Below are 18594 nucleotides of genomic sequence, written 5' to 3' on the forward strand. Positions count from 1 at the left end.
CGCGCAGTATTTGTATACACTTGTATAATTCGCTATACAATTCACAGTATTTGTGTAACATTTGTATATTTCACTATACAATTCATGCACAACATTTGTATAATTCTCTATACAATTTGTAGTGTTTGTATATTTCACTATACAATTCGATTCGCTATAAAATTCAAACTGTAATTACAGCTATATATTTTCTGTGAGCCATAATTAATTCAAACTATAACTATGTTAAATAATTAATTAGTATATGTTTGTTTATCCGTGTAATTTTTCCTTCCTTAAATATGGGTCCTAAATCGTCTATTTGTGCACTTGGGCCCAATGGCCCAATTTAATCACCCTCTTGAGTCTTGGCCCTAGACTTACCAATAGCAAAGTTTATAAGAAAAATCATAACATGGTGTAATTAACGTATATTATGTATTTACCATTTATAGTTATATTTTAAAATAATTATCATTCATAGCTAATTTTTATATTTTCTAGACAAAGAGCCTCCAAATTGAGCCAGAAGCATATTTTGGAGAGCCTTCAATTAAAAGGGGATTTGAAAAAAGAGATTCTACTTAGTATAAGTGATTAGAAAGGGAAAAAATGTTTCATGTTAGAAGATCCCTCTAGATACACAGACACGAATCACGATAGATAGGAGAATTCATTTATAGGGGATCGACGAACATAGAAAAATCGGGGATGGAGTTCAAAAATCAGCAAATTCCTATATTTCTAGAAATATAACATTTGTAAATAGACTTACAAATAATTTTTTAAAATCTAAAGTAGATGAATAACATCTAGTATCAATATACATGTAAATATCCGTGTTGGTGATATTCATCTCATAATAACAAAATCATTAAGCAGTGAATAGAGACAACCACAATTTATGTGACTTAATTTTATTTTATCGTTGAGGATGAAAAAGATCGTCTCATTTTATGTAAATATATTATTATTTGGATGGTCATACATTTTTTCTTTAACTTGTAATGTTTTCAATTTTTAAAATATTATAAATTACTAACTATGTCCTCATTAAAATAAATTTACATATTTCAAAATGACACAAAAAGTATATGAATATTATTTTATTTCTTGAATAGTGCACTCTTACCTGAATCATTATATTTTTTTAAGATTATTTTCTTATTGACAAAAGCTTGCAAATAAAATAAATACTTGCAACACATATTTATCATGACAAATTAGTGACTAAATATCAATTCATGCAATACAAAAAAAAAAGGATGGGGTGGAAGTGGTGAATTTGAATTTGGGTCTTGCAAAACATCTCAAAAGTTTTCCTTATTTATCAAATTATATAATGGAAATCGAAGTAATTTTCAATTAAACTAGGGACTAAAAGAGGAACAAAACAAAATCTCAAAGTTGGACAATAACATATGTTACTTTTCAAAGAGTATCAACTCTACAAATTTGATAAAAATGACCTTATGAAGATCAGTACCAAAACTCCTCATTCTTGCTCGTATATAAAGTAGTAATATTATTTGAAGAAATTAAATAGCTTTATTTGATTATGCCATTTTACTATTTTTAAAAAGTATTTATATAATCAGAGAAAGTTATGATTTGATGTATTTCCTATATAATTCTTACATATATAAATTTATTCAAAAAAATGAAAATAAAGAACCCATGTATCAATTCGGGCTACGTTATTAGTAGATATTTCAATTTATGTACTTTATTCTTGTTATACTTTTTCAAAACACGAGAACATTTTTTCTCAGCCGTTGAGACTTAGATATCATTATATTTAATAATTTATTTTTGCTCTTGGCTCTCAAGAATCATTCCTCCTTTGTCAAAAGTACCTTCAATAATACAATACAGTCACATAAAAGAAAAAAATGAGGATAAACGGTGAAGTTAGAGAATTAACTGTTAGGTTGATGGAGTTGAAAGGGATAATTTTCTTTAAAAAAATATTCCGAGAAAAGATTGACAATACTTTATACTTTTTCTGTCTCGCAATCTACCAGATTTGTCGACATTATTTAGCAATTTTACCAACAACATGTGTTGTAGTGCAGTGATGGGACTGCTCTATCCTTAACTAAATATCTTGTGTTCGGGCCTTGGATATGGAGAAAATCTTGTCGTGACCCACCCTCGAATGGGTCCTGCAATGTGTGATTCGAATTTAATCGAGACTTTAATGCGGGCTCTGGACACGGAATGGAAAAAAAAAGATTTGTTGACATTATTACAACCAACTACATATCTGATGCGTGGAAAATTTTAATTTTGGGGGCCCAACATTGGGCGAGACGAGTCCGGCTTTGATACCATGTTAAATTAGGTCTTAGACATAACTCACACCTTAAAACCTAACACAAAAGAAGGAAGATTGTTCAACCCTAATAAGGAGTTCACTTATCTCATTAATCTGGGACTTTTGTCATTTTTAAATAAATAGTAACTATAAGACAAAATAACAATGACAAAAAAACGAAATCATCCATGATTCTTGCTTGAGGAACCCACAAACAGTTATCGAATATAAATATTTCAATAACACCATATTAAAAGTTAAAGGAACAAGAAAGTTTTGAAAAGTATAAGTGATAAGTGATTCGATTATTTCCACTTCTTTTCATCTTTCACAATTGTAACACATTGGTCTCGTTTCAAGTTTTGAGTATGATTCTTTTAAAATAGGGAACATTTTTTTTTTTTGAAATGAATTTTATATGGCATGAATTTAAATTAATCGAGTTCAATGTGAATATTAAATCCGGATGAAACACTCCAAAAAAGGGCAACTGCAGACATTAAAGAATGGCCCTTTTCTCAAATTTTATTATCCTAATTGATTGATGACTCAGAGGTGACGAAGCAGAAAATTATAAATTGATATACATGGACGATTGGCCCAGTAATATTTTTTTTGTGTGTCCATTTGATGTTTAGTCACGTGTGTTGGTAAAATTCAAAGCAAAAGACACAAAGCTTGATAAACCATACACACCAACAAAATTTACATATTGGATTGAATTTCTATAATGACAATTTTTTTAATCACAATGGCATTTCAGATCAATTATTTTTAGTAATTATGATAAATAGAATAGCTCCTCAATTAATTGAAACAAAAAAGATATTCGGTTACACCTTTAGACAAGTGACACATATATAGTAGAGTACATTTTTCTATTAATAAAAAAAAACAAAAACGTAAAGAGGTTGCTATTGTTTATGCCTTTTTTCCTGGGCTTGAAAGATAAATACTAGCTACCGTTCCAATTCTCTCTATATTTAACAAATCAAAGCTCTATGCTTTTTTTCTTCCTAATAAACATGACACCTGCAATGTTTTGGCACATAGCAATTTGCATGTTATTTTGTGGTTTCATAGTATCATCATCTCATCAAACAGACGATCTTAATATTCTGAAAGAAAATCCTAACCAAGTTTCATCTTCAATCAATTTCTTGTTTGGAACATCCTCTTCTTGTTACCAGGTACTTCCCACGCTTGTTAATTTTTTGTGAATCATATCGTTGTTTTGATTACAACTTTTTTTCTTGCTTTCTCCGCAGTTTGAAGGAGCTTTTCTCAGTGATGGAAAAGGTCTCAACAATTGGGACGTTTTTACTCGCGAAGCTGGTCAGCTTTTTTAATTAATACGTAAATATCAATTTCGTCTTTCAATATTTTCAAGGATTTCACTCTAATTTTTATAACCAAAGGACTCACACGTGAAATTAGTAATCTTGAAAATCAAAGAAATTGTACAAAAGTTAAATTCATCAGGTCCCCACACCCCAGAAAGACTTTAATTTATTATTTTTGGTCACTCTTGTTGCAGGTCATATTAAGGATGGAAGCAATGGAGATATTGCTGTTGATCAATACAATCGTTATTTGGTAAGTCTAATTGATCATTCTTTTTTTATGTAATTTCTTTAAACATAGAACCCATTCATTTTTTTTTTATTTTTTTAACAAGTGGGGTGGCTAATAATTGTTTGGTCAATAATATGTAGGAGGAGTAGGAAGATACTTGTCTGATAAGTGGGTATTCCGATCCTTTAGATAAACATTAATTATAATATACTTTATTATTTTACCGTTAATAGTAATTACTTATTCCTCAAATTGTTTTTCAAGATCTAATACTAAACATCAATTAATTAGGAGCGATGTGGTAAAATAGTTATACAATCATTGTGTCAAGTCGAAATATATAAGTAAAAGTGAACGGAGTGAGTATATATTTTTACAAGTCCCATTAGCAGTCTCTTAATACTTTGGATAAGGACTTGATAATGTTGTCATTTATATTGTTACTTGCTAATTACTATTTTGGGTTGTGAAAAGAATTAGTTAGATATTATGTATGTTAAAACTCATGAGAGATCATTTGACATTTGCTCTCTTTCACATGCTGATATTTTGTACATTTATGAGATATCCAATGGAGTCATTGTCCTTTTGTATTGTACTTCTATGAGTACTTTTTTCCTTTGTGACTTGTGAGATAATAGGGGTCCTTTGCTGTCCCACAACCAGAATATATGTGGTCTACTGATAATGTGATTGCCTGATTGGTGGATTTGAACTTTTTCTTTTCTTTCCCTGTCATAGTGGCTTCTTAGCATTTTAAGGCCATTTCAGAAGGCTAACACATTCTTACATGTTTTTATCCTGTTGATACAGTGAGGCACATTGAGATTAATTAGATGGTTTCTGATAAATAACACAATACTGATAAACTAGATAGGAAGTACTTATGCTTGAACAATTTGTGCGACTTTTGGAGATCAGAATTAATTTTTTCATTCGAGAAGAAAAGGGAACACCCTAATTTGTGCTTGCTAGACAGCATACATGTTTGACATAAAAGGGAAACAGTTAGTCTTGCTCTGTAACTAAGATCTAAAACTCACATTGACGTTAGCTTGCATCAAAGCTGATCAACATCATAAGGAACGTAACTTGCAAGACGGGGCAAGACTAGGGAGCACAAAATTTTCATTCTGCAAGAAGTGAAAGTGTCTCAGAAATGAATGAATGTTAGATCAATGCAGTGTATTAGCAAGAAAATAGATGTGTAAAGCATGAAATTGAAGGATTCTGATGTTTGGTAATAAAATAAAACAGGAGGACGTTAAGCTCATGGAAGATATGGGTGTGAATAGCTATCGTTTCTCCATCTCGTGGGCAAGAATTCTGCCCAGTAAGTAATAAATGTCACTAGTCTCTTCCCTTCATTTTCAGCAAATACTCCTCCTTGTCATTTCCATTGAACAATCTTTTTCTTTGTCGGTTGTAAATTTGACTCAGAGGGGCCATTTGGAGATGTTAACATGGCTGGAATTGAGCACTATAACAAGCTCATTGATGCACTCCTAGAGAAAGGTCGGTTCTGCTTCACTTGCTAACAGTTTTAAGCTATAGATAAATCCAAAATGAAGCAAAAAAAGTACATTTTTAGGCTCAGACGACTTCTTTATGCTCTCTGACTTCAGGGATCCAACCACTTATCACATTAACACATTATGACATACCACAGGAACTTGAGGAAAGATATGGTGGTTGGCTAAGTTCACGAATACAGTAAGTAGCTGGTCCCATCTTACACTTTAAGGTAGTTGTAGATTCCATCAAAAAGCTGTAACGATGAACAAGTTAACTTGTGTCGTGTTTCAGGGATGACTTCAGCTATTATGCAGACATATGCTTCAAATATTTTGGGGACAGAGTCAAATACTGGACCACCATGAATGAGCCTAACCTCATAGCTGTTCGTGGCTATAGACTAGGAACTTACCCTCCATCTCGATGCTCCGGTGTATTTGGGAATTGTAGCGCTGGTGATTCAGAAAGGGAGCCCTTCATTGCAGCTCACAATATGATCCTATCTCATGCAGCTGCTGTCAGCATTTACCGTACCAGATATCAGGTTCGTTGGCTCTATTCCCTTTCCCCATCACCATTTCAACTCTCAACACGTCCAAATGGATTACCCCTTCAGTGCAACACTATTTTCTGGCTTGTAAATGACATGAAGGTGAATTTTAGGGGAAATAAAACAGGAAAATGGTATACTTCGAAGACTAAAGCTCAAAAAATTATGCTTGGAAACTGCTTCCTCCCTCTATCTATCAAATGGTATACAATAAAAGTTCATTAGAAGACCATAAAAGTATCAGTAACATAGTCTATTTTATGCTGCTTTTCAGAAAAGACAAGGAGGAATGATTGGAATTTCTTTGGATACCCAATGGTATGAACCATTTAGCAATTCCTCAGAAGACATAGCTGCAACTGAGAGAGCTCGGTCATTCTACATCAACTGGTAATCCTTCCTTATCAGTGATTCAGTACTACAACCTGTTTTTTTTCTTCTGTTTTTTTTTTCCACTTAAGTACCCCTATGCAGGTTTTTAGACCCTATTATATTAGGAAAATATCCCAAAGAAATGGTACAAATTCTGGGATCTAATCTGCCAGACTTTTCAAAGAACGATTTGAGCAAGTTGCGTTATGGCCTAGATTTCATTGGCATCAACTACTATACGGCTAAATATATCAAAGATTGCTTATATTCCGCCTGTGAACATGGAAAAACTTGGTCAGAGGGTTCCTATTTTGTTACTACAGAAAAAGACGGTGTCTACATTGGGCAACCAGTATGTTTTCTCAACCTTAGTACTTTAGTATTCCTCATCTTTTAACCCACTCTGCCAAACTATTACTGGCACTTTCTGCATTGCTGAATTTATTTTTTCTAACCCAATTTTAAATGAATCAGACTGAAGTGGAATGGCTCTTTTTGTATCCACAAGGGATGAAAAAAATTGTGATGTACATGAAAGACAGATTCAATAATACTCCAGTGGTTATCACTGAAAATGGTAAGAAGAAAAGAAATTTCACATTCTTGTCATTTAGAAGCTAAGCGAGATGCAGTTTATCAACTAATAACTTAAACGAGATGCATTTTGATCTGTTGGGATGCAACTACTGATATAATTGGCAATGTTGCAGGCATTGCTGAGAATGATAATCTGAATCCTTCAATAACAGATACCTTGAATGATATTCATAGAGTGGACTATATGCATAGCTACTTAAATTCACTGGCAAATGCAATCAGGGAAGGTGCAGATGTGAGGGGGTACTTTGTTTGGGCCCTTCTCGACAACTTTGAGTGGCTAGATGGATATAAGCTAAGATTTGGACTTCACTATGTCAACTATACTAATCTTCAGAGAACACCAAAATTATCAGCTACCAGGTATAAACAGCTTATGTATAACTTCCACACACAGTTTGAAACACATACTGCCCACAACTAGTGGGAGAAGACGATGCAAAAGCAGAAGCTTGTAAAGACTATTTTCATTTTGGTTTCTGTTGTTGTAAGGCGGTTTAATGTGCAATCAAACAAATAATTGTGCAGCCTGATCCCTGCCTTCATATGCAAGAGTTAAGCTCAAGACTAACTTTGTATTCACACCAATGGAACTGTAATCATGTAAACAAGATTTATATTACTTATGCAGAAATAATTATGTTGAAAGCTGAGTTCTCTCCATCACACCCCCCACACACCCCCTCTTTTCATCTGTTAGGCTTCAACTTAATGTTCCATTATTCTACAAAATGGATGTCCACTCCGGTTTTTCAAAATCAACTCAAAGAGAACTCCTGATTAAAAAATTCAGTAGATAGGATGGAAAAGTTATATGCAAGAAGTATCGACTATTATACCAAACTCATTGACACTATATCCTCCATGATTTGGCTGTTATCTCCAGAAAGTTGGTGTTACAACATCAGCCAAAAATGCTTCTCTATTTAAAAAGAATATAAGAGCATAATTTTAATTACTGCCTGACACATGAAAACTGGCAAAAAAAAAAGAGCATGAGCCTAAAAATATTTACGTCATGCTCTACTACTACAGTAAAAGCCACCGTTCAAAAGGGGTTTAACTCTACGCCAAGGGAAGACTGCCATATCTGCAGACCGTTGCTTCAGAAACTCCGAGAGTAGGATAAGGTATGGAGTACCTTCAAATGACACAAATGTATCGTGAATTCCTCTTCAACATCCCGGTATTTTACCCACCTATTCATAGTTCAAGACTATTCCACAGCTACACAAGGTATCAGTAAGTGAGCCTTTTCCTTGAAGCTCACAATATGATCCCAGCACAGGCAGTTGCTATTGATATATAAAGGAGTATCAGCTATAAACACAAATAAGAAGTCAGTATAAGCTACATACAGAAATAAGATGTCTTGTCTGGATGCAAGATTGCACACTGTACATATTAAGGGGTGTCAAATGAAAGATGAAGATTTCTTTTCCAGAAAAAGTGGTTGTGCTTGGTCGGGTGAGGAGAGGGGTTAGTAGGAACACAATTCCTTTTTTTCACAGATGAAACAAAGTCCAAATAACTTTCGCTCAACACCTCAAGATTAAAGCCTAGCCATGCATACATCTAGTGCAAGACACATGAATTTTTACATCTGACAGGTCAACAAGTTAAAGAGGAGAATCCTACTAGTATGTTACTATAAATACTATTGCATCAGTCCATAATCTAAGATCTTTCCTTCCCCACCACCACCTCTCCTTTCTTGTCTAGCTTTCTCCCCACAAGAGAGTGAAAGAACAGGAAGTTTATCATTTGCCTTTGGTGCATAATAGATGGCAAGGGTTGAATATTAATTAACACAAATTTATGGTCCGGAAAAGTTCCTCTAACCTATATGTAACTCTTACATATCCCAACAAAACTTCACAGCACAGTATGAACCTATTATCACCTCTACAACTTAAGTAAATGCTGTCTTGCTGACACCATGACCAGCTTCCTCTTTCTATCAACAACTGAGGCACCATACAATGCAAAGCTTCACCAATGAGCGGAAGAACTATTCAGCTTAAAGATAATTATGTTTTATAGTGATTGCTGAATAAAGAAGTTCTTACCTTGCACTGAAGAATGTCAGGCCTGCCATATTATTCTGATGAAGCCAGGCTTAAACATTAGCACAATCTTTATCTACCTCCACCAGGGCAATCTGGCACCATAACAGTGCTTGCCGTCGTCCCACGAAATCTGGCATGCCTGAAGACCTACAGCAACACTAGGTTCCTTCCCATGTTGTGCTATCCATTCGTCTATTGCAAGTGATTTATCATTTTCGTTTGTATATAGTTTTTTGTTCTTCCCAAATGGATTACTCCCAGGACTGACCATTTCAGCAATTGCAGCTGGCATATACATTGAGTCACCTACCACTGGCGCACTACATGCAGCTAACTGTGCTCGAATCTGCCAATTATGGCCATTTATCATCAGAATATCAGTGATTCTCAAGACATAGATTTTCAAACTGAACTGCCATTTTTAGAAAATACTGTTTTGGTTTCTTTTCACGTCTTCATTTGTTTTGAGATTGCAAAAACCAGAGATAAACTTGTAACAATAGCTACCTCTCTCTCTCTCTCTCTCTCTCAAGAACTGTGAAACAGCGACTATGTTTTCCGAGCAAGAAACCTGATTTGAGATATTAGGCCTTTCCTGTCTAATACTTGCAGGAATAAAACCCAACTGGCAAGCAGGTCAAACAACTTGCACTCACAATTACTCAACTTTGAAACATCAAACATGAAAAATCCTGAGGACAGACGGCACAAATACACAAAGGAATCAGAAAACCGGAATTTAAATACCTGATGAGTCCGACCAGTTAGAAGGTTGATTTGGCACTCATATGCAAAGTCTTTCAAAGCCCATCCACAGCCCTCAAGGTTATATGTCCTCTGGATTTCACTCCTAGGCCAGGGTACCTTCTTGCATTCTAAGACCTCAAGTTGGCATAACAACCATCCTTTCACAAAATCTGCAAAGCATAGATGCCAGAGGAAAATCTGAGCACTTTTGGAAGAACATCCAACTCCTTATGGAAAACATCAACATCATGGGATGTTTGACATGGAGATGTACATATAACATATGATCCTTTCAACGATAGCTCTTTTGGGTGTTAGAAAATTGACAATAGCATCTATCTATCACAATTCATCCAATGATTCTTAAAATCTATCTGTTATAACCTTTTATCCAGCTTAGAAATCTCAAATTTTAGTATTATCAAGCTCTCTCTCTCTCTCCCACAAATTTTAGAATTATCTATCTATCTATATGATCCTTTCAACGATAGCTCTTTAGGGTGTTAGAAAATTGAGAATAGCCACTAGCATAACGACAATTGATTACTTATTTGGACTTGATACTTATTTTTCCTCACAATTCATCCAATAATTCTTAAAATCTATCTTATTTTCCCTCTCTCCCTCCCTCCCTTTCTAAGCAAAATATTAGTATTGCTACTTGCTTACCTTCAGAAACAAGTCTTGGGGCCATATTAATAGGACGCATGTAGTGTGTAAGTATTCCAACAGGAACCGGAGCAGCAGCAAGAGCAAGATAAAGCTTTTTGACCTTCTTCTCCTGAAAGCTAATAGATGAAGTTATCAAGAATACCTAATGGCACACTCCACGAAGGACCTCCATGGTAAGGGAACATGAAGTCGTTATTCCCTATAACTCTCTATCAAATCTTTTGTAAGACTAAATGCAAAATAGAGGTGATTCTCACCCTGATTTTTCCATGAAATACTGAACAGTACTCCTTGCTCCGAGCCAGCACAACACTGCACAAATTAGAAATCATGACAGAACCTTTTTTTCCAATAAGTAAGAAATCATGACATGCTAGTTCACCTCTATGCTTGAATTTTGAAAAGGAAAATTTAAGTAGGATAAATACAGCCAATCATACCATCCTTCAGTGCAATTGTCAATCTGATGGGTAGTCAGCAGTGGAGCTGAAAATCCTAATGCTCGAGTAGCAAATGTAGCACAGCTTTCTTCAATGTTATCTGTAGTTCCTCCTACCTGAGTTTGAGTTGTCAATATGCAAAAGAGTTAGCTTATTGATAACGGAAAAAGAAGAAGAAGAGCCTAGAACAACATTAATTAATAGCAAAAGTTAAAAGGTAAGACATAATAAGAGGAAGACCAATGTCAGTTAGAAGTAATTTACTTGACAGAAACGAGTATCAGCAAATATCAGCTAGAGGATTTCACTCAACAGAAAACCATATTTAATTAAGACTTTTGTACTCACAGATGTACCAGCAGGTTTGTCTAGAACCACATAGTCGTCGGTTACAGCAATAATACGAGATTTCCAGTCAATGTCATAGCACCTAATCATATCAAATCTTACAACATTACCCTCTCACTAAAAGTGATGAGCCAAAGTAAGAATAGGGTGCAGTAATTACCTTGGAAAGCGCTTAGGGTGTACATGCACCCGCAAATAGGTTCCAGCTTCAACAATTTCATCAGCACGAGTTATTCGGAAAGTTTTCTGAGCTTCACGTACAGTTTTCCCTTTGATTGAAGTTCTCTTTCTCAAAATTGATGGATCTGTAACTTCTTCATACACTTTAATTTGCTCAGGACTGGCAGTCGTAGGAGGCTTAGGACATACAAGTGCGTAATACACAGCCCCAAACTGTATAAGGTCTTCCACATATCTTAATGATGAAAAACATTGATCAAAATATCACTTAACTGATCCAAGATGACTATCACTCAACTCATCGGTGATCACTCTCAAGGTGTAAATTATAATATGCAGGAAAATAATAAAGAAGAATAGGACACAAAAGAAAGATAGAAATTTACAATGGAGGAAGATCCAAAGCTTTACAAATATATGCTAGAACAGGCCCTTCTTTTGTGACGACAAGATGCTCAACCCTTGGTGGGCCGTTCTGCAAAGGGCATGGCATCAAGCGTCCATATCTAAGGTGGCTGAAAAAGTGAAATAAAAACAAATAGATCAGTGTAACAAATCATAAAAATCAAATTGGATACTAGCCTGGTGGAGGTTGATGACATTGGAGACATGTCTCTGCCCCATCAAAGAAAATTGTAAGTTACAAATCTAAATTTAAGTTGCAATACACCATCAATATAAGCTTCCTGCTCTTGTTTAGACTTTTTAATCTATCTAGCCAACAAGTACAGAAAACATTTTGCACCCCATGACCAGATATGCCGAATTCAGGGCACATATACATGAGCAGCACTATTGCTGTCTACTCCATTAATTGCCTCTATCAAATGAAATCAACACACACGGAAAAAAAAGAAGTTCCCACATACAAATACATTATTTGTTTTCTACAAATAAATTCAGATGTAGAAATGTTTTGTGGACATATAACATCAGTGCAGCTCAGATGCAATTACATCTTTTTCTTTAACTTTTTTTAATAACTTTGGCGTTCGGGCCAACTTGTGGCCTTTTTGAACTGTTTATACCAATGAAACTGGCAAATAGCCATTTTTCACGGTTAATTAAGTTTTAACAAGCGTTTTGTTTAGCCTGCTTTTAATGCGGAAATAAATTTTGACAAAAATACCCCCAAATTAAAACATGGAAAAACTCCAGGAAACTTATACTAGAGTTTGAAAATTTATCAGTTTGTTCATGAATCGTTCCTCGAATTTGAACTGATAAAGCTTTGACTCCATGAATTTATCAGTTTGAACTCCATGAATCATTCCTCGAGTTTGAACTGATAAAGGTTTGACTCCATGAATCATTAATTGAGTTTGAAAATGCAGCAAATTTCCATACTTAGTTGTGAAAGTTTGAACTCCATCATCACTGCTGGAGTTTGAAATGACCAAAATTGAACTCTATAAATTGTTCATGGAGTTTGAAACTCCAACAAAATTTTCACACTTAAATTGTGAAATTTTCAAGTTCATAAATAATAGATAACTGTTTGACCTCCATGTATCGTTCATGGAATTTGAAACTCCAACAAACTTTCAAACTCGCACAAGATGTTAGAGTTTCACTTGTCAAAGCTTTGAATTCCAGCACAATGTGCTAGCATTGAGCACCGTTTGCCAGAGTTGTTAAGTGTTTTAGCTACGTTTTCTTTTTCAAATTTTATCTCAGTGAGTAAATTTTAATTGCCCGCTCAAAAACTAGTCATCCCACTTAACTTTTACTACTTTTATACCTACTATTTACTAAGATGGTTACACAATGATTTGAAAAGAAAAAAAAACAGTTTCCAACTGCTTTAAAATCCACTATTGAGATCTAAAAGCTTATGCTATTAGGATTTACCATTTTTCATTTACTTAATTATGTTTTTTAATGCAGTCAAATACCGAACAAGACATTCAACTTTTCCAGCAGTTTAACAAATGTAAAAACAAGAATTACCCATTTGAGGAAACAGCGTAAGAAGTTGAATTGATATCAGACAAAGCAGTGGACTGACAGCTGAAGATTCTACTGCAGGAAGAAAGGACCAATCTTTTGTAGTGATTCTTGTTCTTGAGCAGGCGGCTACGACTTGAGGCAAATGTGTGGACCATATTGAAAGGGAGGACAAACCCATTTCTCCAATTTGGGCTCCATAATCGAGAACCAATCAAACTGTTGCTGAGCATTGGAGTGAAACTCATCGTCTTTGGGGGGTTCTTGGAGGGTTTTGACGAAACTGATACTGTTGCAGGATTTTGAGACAAAAGATTTTTCTGGAAATTACGATTAGACCTTCATACTTTTGAGAAATTATATCCAAGTCCATTAACTTTTTTGTAATGCACTAAAATATAAAATGGCACAACTTGTACAAGATTGGTGTAACTTGCAAGACTGAAGTATAGTTTTTTTCGGTTAATTGCTAAAAACCAACTATGCAAAAAGAAGGGTTTATCTCTCATATGATTGTCAATTTCATGTATTACACATTGGTATGCGGGTTTATAAGACATTAGTATGTGAGATTATGACAATATAATTACTTGAATATAAAAAATTGAAGACCGGAACATAATATGAATTAAGTAAAAAAAGTCGTGTAGGAAAAGTTTATCCCATACTTGAATGCTAGTGTTTATCTACTATAATTTGTAGGCATATATCCAAGCTAACTAATAGGATAACAACTCAAAAAGGCCAAAACTCGAACATAAAAAAAATGAGGTTCAAGAGAGAGCAACTACTTCAACTTTACGGATTCAGATATATGAATTATAGTAAAACTTACTCTAAAACATGAAGGTAACATCACATCTTACTGATATTACCCTAAAAATGTTTTAGTTGATGATATATAGTACCTTGAGAATTAATTTTATGTTTGTTAATTATTGGTGTGTATAAATCGATTCATAAACATCTTACCTTCTTAAGTTTTACTAATTGAAAACTGTACTTTGAACAGGAAGAATATCACATATCATATGATAGTAAATATGGTTAGACTGAGTTTTTTTTAAAAAAATTAATTAGATAGTAAAATTTCTTATTTTAATGTGTTATTTCTCAAACTTTTTGTTAGAGAGAGCACAAGCGAGGTCTGGTAGAATGTTGAATTGTATGACCATGTCATGATTAGAAGGGTATTCTAGACGTAGCCGGCACTCAGAGACTATTGCTAGTTCTCAAGCGAACCACTTGGCATGTTCACACATTCATTCAATCAACACTCTATCAGCGGAAGACTTAACTCATCAAGAAAATAACTCAACATGATAATTAAATAAATAGCTTATAAAATAAGTCCAAAGGCCAACAATCTACCTAATCCAATCAACTAAACTAGTATGAATGAAACTAGCCAAAAGACAATATCCAACCAACACATCAACAATATATCTAGTCTATGAAGCCTCTATCATTACTATCTAAATGGTGTCAATGACAGGTTCATGGCTACCTCAAATCAGAATGAAAAGACTAATCTCAAAGCAAGAATAACATAAGTGGTATCCTTCGAATGTAGAGGGGGACTCACCAATAAGCTGAGTGTGAACAGATCCTCAACGATGCGCTTGTTGATGATCTCTAAAACCTATCTCTGCATCATTGGTCCAAATGGACGTCAGTACGTGGATTGTACGAGTATGTAAAATGGCAGAATAAAACATGCATAAGGTAGAATAACAACAACTCAAGTAACTCAATTAAGAGTAAGGAACTTAATCGATATGTCATAAGTCTAAAGCAAGAATAAGGTTTAGACAGAGATCAATCATGTACAATCCAATCCAATCAGAATACTATCAAGACATATATGAGAGTTTCTCTTATCCGACAACAATCACTTATGAACCAGTGATCGTACAACAAGCTCATTATTGTTGCTACAACTATCCAATTCTTTACCAGGGTAAGGACGAATCAACAAATCGTGGATCCAACAATCAATCAAGTCTTATCTTGTCAGAATAATAAAATAGGAAGATATATGACTTAATGGTTCAATCATTTTCTACGTTTGGTGATTTAGTTATTGTGTTTGAGTTATTACTTACTCTCACCCAATTCGGTGTTCGATACTCCTCCCAAGACTCAATGCTCATAAGACAACCAATCTCAATCAAACCAATCAACAAGTCTCTTATTAGTTCACTAGTTCTATCCAATAAATCATTTCAACCAATCAATTATCCAATCATTTAAGAGTAGTTGGGACAATCATTTATGACAACATTCAGTTGAGATCATTCAATCGGGTTCAATTATATATGAAGATATAAAGGACTATCAAGTTTCATCAAGACTATCATTATGCTTACATCCTAATCACAATCATGCATTCAGAAGTTCAAATCTCTAAACTCAATCCTTAGACATATACATCCAATATTAGTCAAATACTATTAGGGTTAATGAAATAACTAGTTTAAATCATTTGTTCAAGAAACAAGTTCGTAGAAAAACATCAATTATGCAATATTATGTTAAATTTAAGAAAATTCTCAAGAAACACAATTATGGGGACTCAAATCATTCATAAATCAACCTATCACAATCATGAGGCACGTGGAAGAACAAGGTCCATGTTTTAGTTTAGCCTTGTATACCTGGATGAAGACAGATAATCAAACTGGCAAGATTCTGGCTGGAAATCCTTGAACCCCAGCCCTCTCCCCTCTTTAGCCCTAGTTTCTTTTACTTGAATGCGTAAAAAGTCTACGGAATGGGTTTAGAAACCCATATAAGGTCGGAAAATGGCATATATCAGTCATGGGTTAAGTATAGAAAGGGTAGGGAAAAGATCGGAATGCCCCCTCTCTAAAACTGAAAAACGTATGAAAAATTACACATAAATCGCATTCCATGAATGCGCTTTATGAAGAAAAAGGTAAATTGCATTCAACGAATGCGTTTTATGAAGAAAAGATAAACAAAACTATGTTGGGGCAGGTACGCATTGTGCACTCTTCTGAAAATGTAATTTTGCCCCAAAAAATTATGTTTTGATCCGATTGGCCTAAAATTCAATCGAGATCACTTTTTCATATGATTTTTTCCCCCGATCGATATTTCGGCCTCGGATTGGCCAAAAAAGTTAGGGATGATACATTATGCGTGTGCGCTATCCTCTAAGGGTGTTTTGATAATTTCCGGGATATAACAGACCATCTCATCTAAAAACTTAAATTGTTGCATTTTTATTTAGTTAATTACACATTCAACACTTTTTATGGTCATTTGAAATTTAATTCTTAACTGATGAGCCCAATGAGAAATAATCTTCAAAGAAATTTTTTTCGGTTAAAAATCTTCAAAGAATTATCTTCACTAAACACTTGTTTTGGGTGATTAGTTATTGTAGCAATAGTCTTTTCTTTATTTATTTAAGTAACTTGTGTGGAAGCTCTAAATGATGGAGTTGTTCTTCGATATTAATTCTACTAATTTAGTAAGAATTGTTTTTAGGTTGTGAGTCATTGTATATATGTATAAAATAAAATAAATAAGTGAAGATATAAAATTAACATAAATTTTACCTTAGCCACATGTGATCACTTTTAGAAGTATTTATTGTCAAATTTCTGTGGTAAAGAAAACTAACAATTTATTTTTAAAAATTGAAATTACAGAGCTAAAATAAAAGATATGAACCCAACAACTAATTTTTTTTTCTTACCCAACAACCAACTGTTTATGTTAAGTTGAGCAAATTGTCCACGCCCGTGAAAGCAATTGCCGCCTAGTAATTAACAAATTGCATACGTTACATTTCTTCTAATATAATCCATAGAGTACCAAGAATAACCACTATATATCTTCTCCAATTATTGAATTCTTTGAATCTGTTGCTTCATCAATTTAGGTATTCATGTGCAGTGTCCAAAACTCTATCCTTGCGATAAGGAATATGTAGCAGCTAGCCAATAGATGAATTAAACATGTAAATAACTAGAATTTTAACCTGATAAATTCAATGTTTAACACAAAACTTCATTGTACTATCAAAATTATGCTTTCAGCTATAATACTTGATGAATTTTTTCATGAGTTCTATATATGCTCCACACAAAAAATAGTGGATTCAGACGAATTATATGTTACGTAATAACTCAATGGCGAATCTCAAAATTCTTAAATCATGTATCTTAATGAATTAGAGATGATCCAAACGATGAAAAAAAGATCATTTAGTGAAAGTAAATTTCAAATATTGACCGGTATAGTGATATTTGATAACAGACAGTTGTTTTAAGTTTAATTATGAAAAGTGTTGGATAATTAAGTATATTGTTAGAAATGCAAATACCAGGTCTTCTTGTAATTTTTGATTTCTTACTTATCTTCTCTTTTTTTTTAAATGAGTTTAAATTTTGTGTACTGTTAGTGTACTAGATTTCTAATACCATCGGATAATTTTAAAGGTTCTATATTTAACTTTTTATATAATTATAATTTATGACCAAAACATATTAAAGGAAAATTGAATCCTAATTATAAAACCAAAAATCTTTCCTTTTCAACATCGTTTACTACATTTTATGTTTTCATGATTTTCATATCAGCAAAGTAATTTTTCAACACTAATTTTTTTTCACAACTGAATGTTATTTACTAAACTATGATTATTTGCTCTCAATATCATGGTAAATCAACCACTAAAGTAATTCTTCAACCCTCAAATATTATGAATCTTAAAAGGGATAATTTTTTATTGTCTCAAATAGCTAATTTTTGAATTTTTTCTTGATGTTCATTATGAATTGTTGTAATTCCATATGAATCGAACTATTAGTGGTCATAATATTTCCAATTAACACTCTGACCCGAAGTTCTTCTTTGGTGGGTATCCTTAAAAGTGGGAGATAAATTCTTTTGATGTCGTCATCATTATCGATTATTGCAATATAATCTTTGATCAATTTGATTTTGATTACATGAATATTTTTAAAAGACTTTGTTTTGTTCTATCTTCCTAGTGGGTTAATTTCATTTTCTTATTTAGTTCTCACAGTTTTCCACTTTATTTTGTTGGAATCGTAATGGAGACTAGAAATTGCTATGAGAATATTTTTGAGTAAATAAACATTAGTTACAATAATCGAAATATAAAAAATACAAATCATTCTTTCAGAAGAAGTTCCTGATAAATACAACACAATGAATAATCTATAGATAGAGAAAGGATCGTGGACATATGGGTTCGGAAAAGTTTTTAAAAAAATAAAATTTGAGGAG

The 18594-nt window shown here is 33.5% G+C and overlaps 2 protein-coding genes across 7 annotated transcripts; one reads left to right on the plus strand and one right to left on the minus strand.

Annotated features, from left to right (window-relative positions):
- The first annotated feature begins 3219 nt into the window (after nt 1-3219).
- Nucleotides 3220-7558, plus strand: LOC129872280 (beta-glucosidase 18-like). Its single transcript, XM_055947203.1, has 11 exons — nt 3220-3486; nt 3565-3631; nt 3834-3892; nt 5129-5204; nt 5312-5386; nt 5497-5584; nt 5678-5930; nt 6211-6326; nt 6411-6660; nt 6783-6885; nt 7019-7558. The coding sequence occupies exons 1-11, from the start codon at nt 3298-3300 to the stop codon at nt 7327-7329; spliced, it is 1587 nt and encodes a 528-aa protein (XP_055803178.1). The 5' UTR covers nt 3220-3297; the 3' UTR covers nt 7330-7558.
- On the minus strand, nt 4336-13636 carry LOC129872281 (RNA pseudouridine synthase 6, chloroplastic). 6 transcript variants are annotated; one of them, XM_055947209.1, is made up of 11 exons: nt 13312-13636; nt 11748-11876; nt 11342-11596; nt 11182-11263; nt 10834-10949; nt 10651-10705; nt 10391-10502; nt 9722-9891; nt 8975-9320; nt 4915-5004; nt 4336-4672 (listed from the first exon to the last, which is right to left on the minus strand). In XM_055947209.1, exons 1-9 carry the CDS (start codon nt 13554-13556, stop codon nt 9048-9050), a joined length of 1437 nt encoding a protein of 478 aa, XP_055803184.1. In that variant the 5' UTR covers nt 13557-13636; the 3' UTR covers nt 4336-4672; nt 4915-5004; nt 8975-9047. The 6 variants fall into 6 exon arrangements, with proteins under 6 accessions (XP_055803184.1, XP_055803183.1, XP_055803185.1 ...); XM_055947208.1 differs by lacking the exon at nt 4336-4672 and having other exon boundaries at nt 4747-5004; XM_055947210.1 differs by lacking the exons at nt 4336-4672; nt 4915-5004 and adding an exon at nt 5936-6016.
- Between the last annotated feature and the right edge of the window lie 4958 nt (nt 13637-18594).

This window comes from Solanum dulcamara, chromosome 11 (assembly GCF_947179165.1).
Source record: "Solanum dulcamara chromosome 11, daSolDulc1.2, whole genome shotgun sequence".
NCBI lineage: Eukaryota > Viridiplantae > Streptophyta > Magnoliopsida > Solanales > Solanaceae > Solanum > Solanum dulcamara.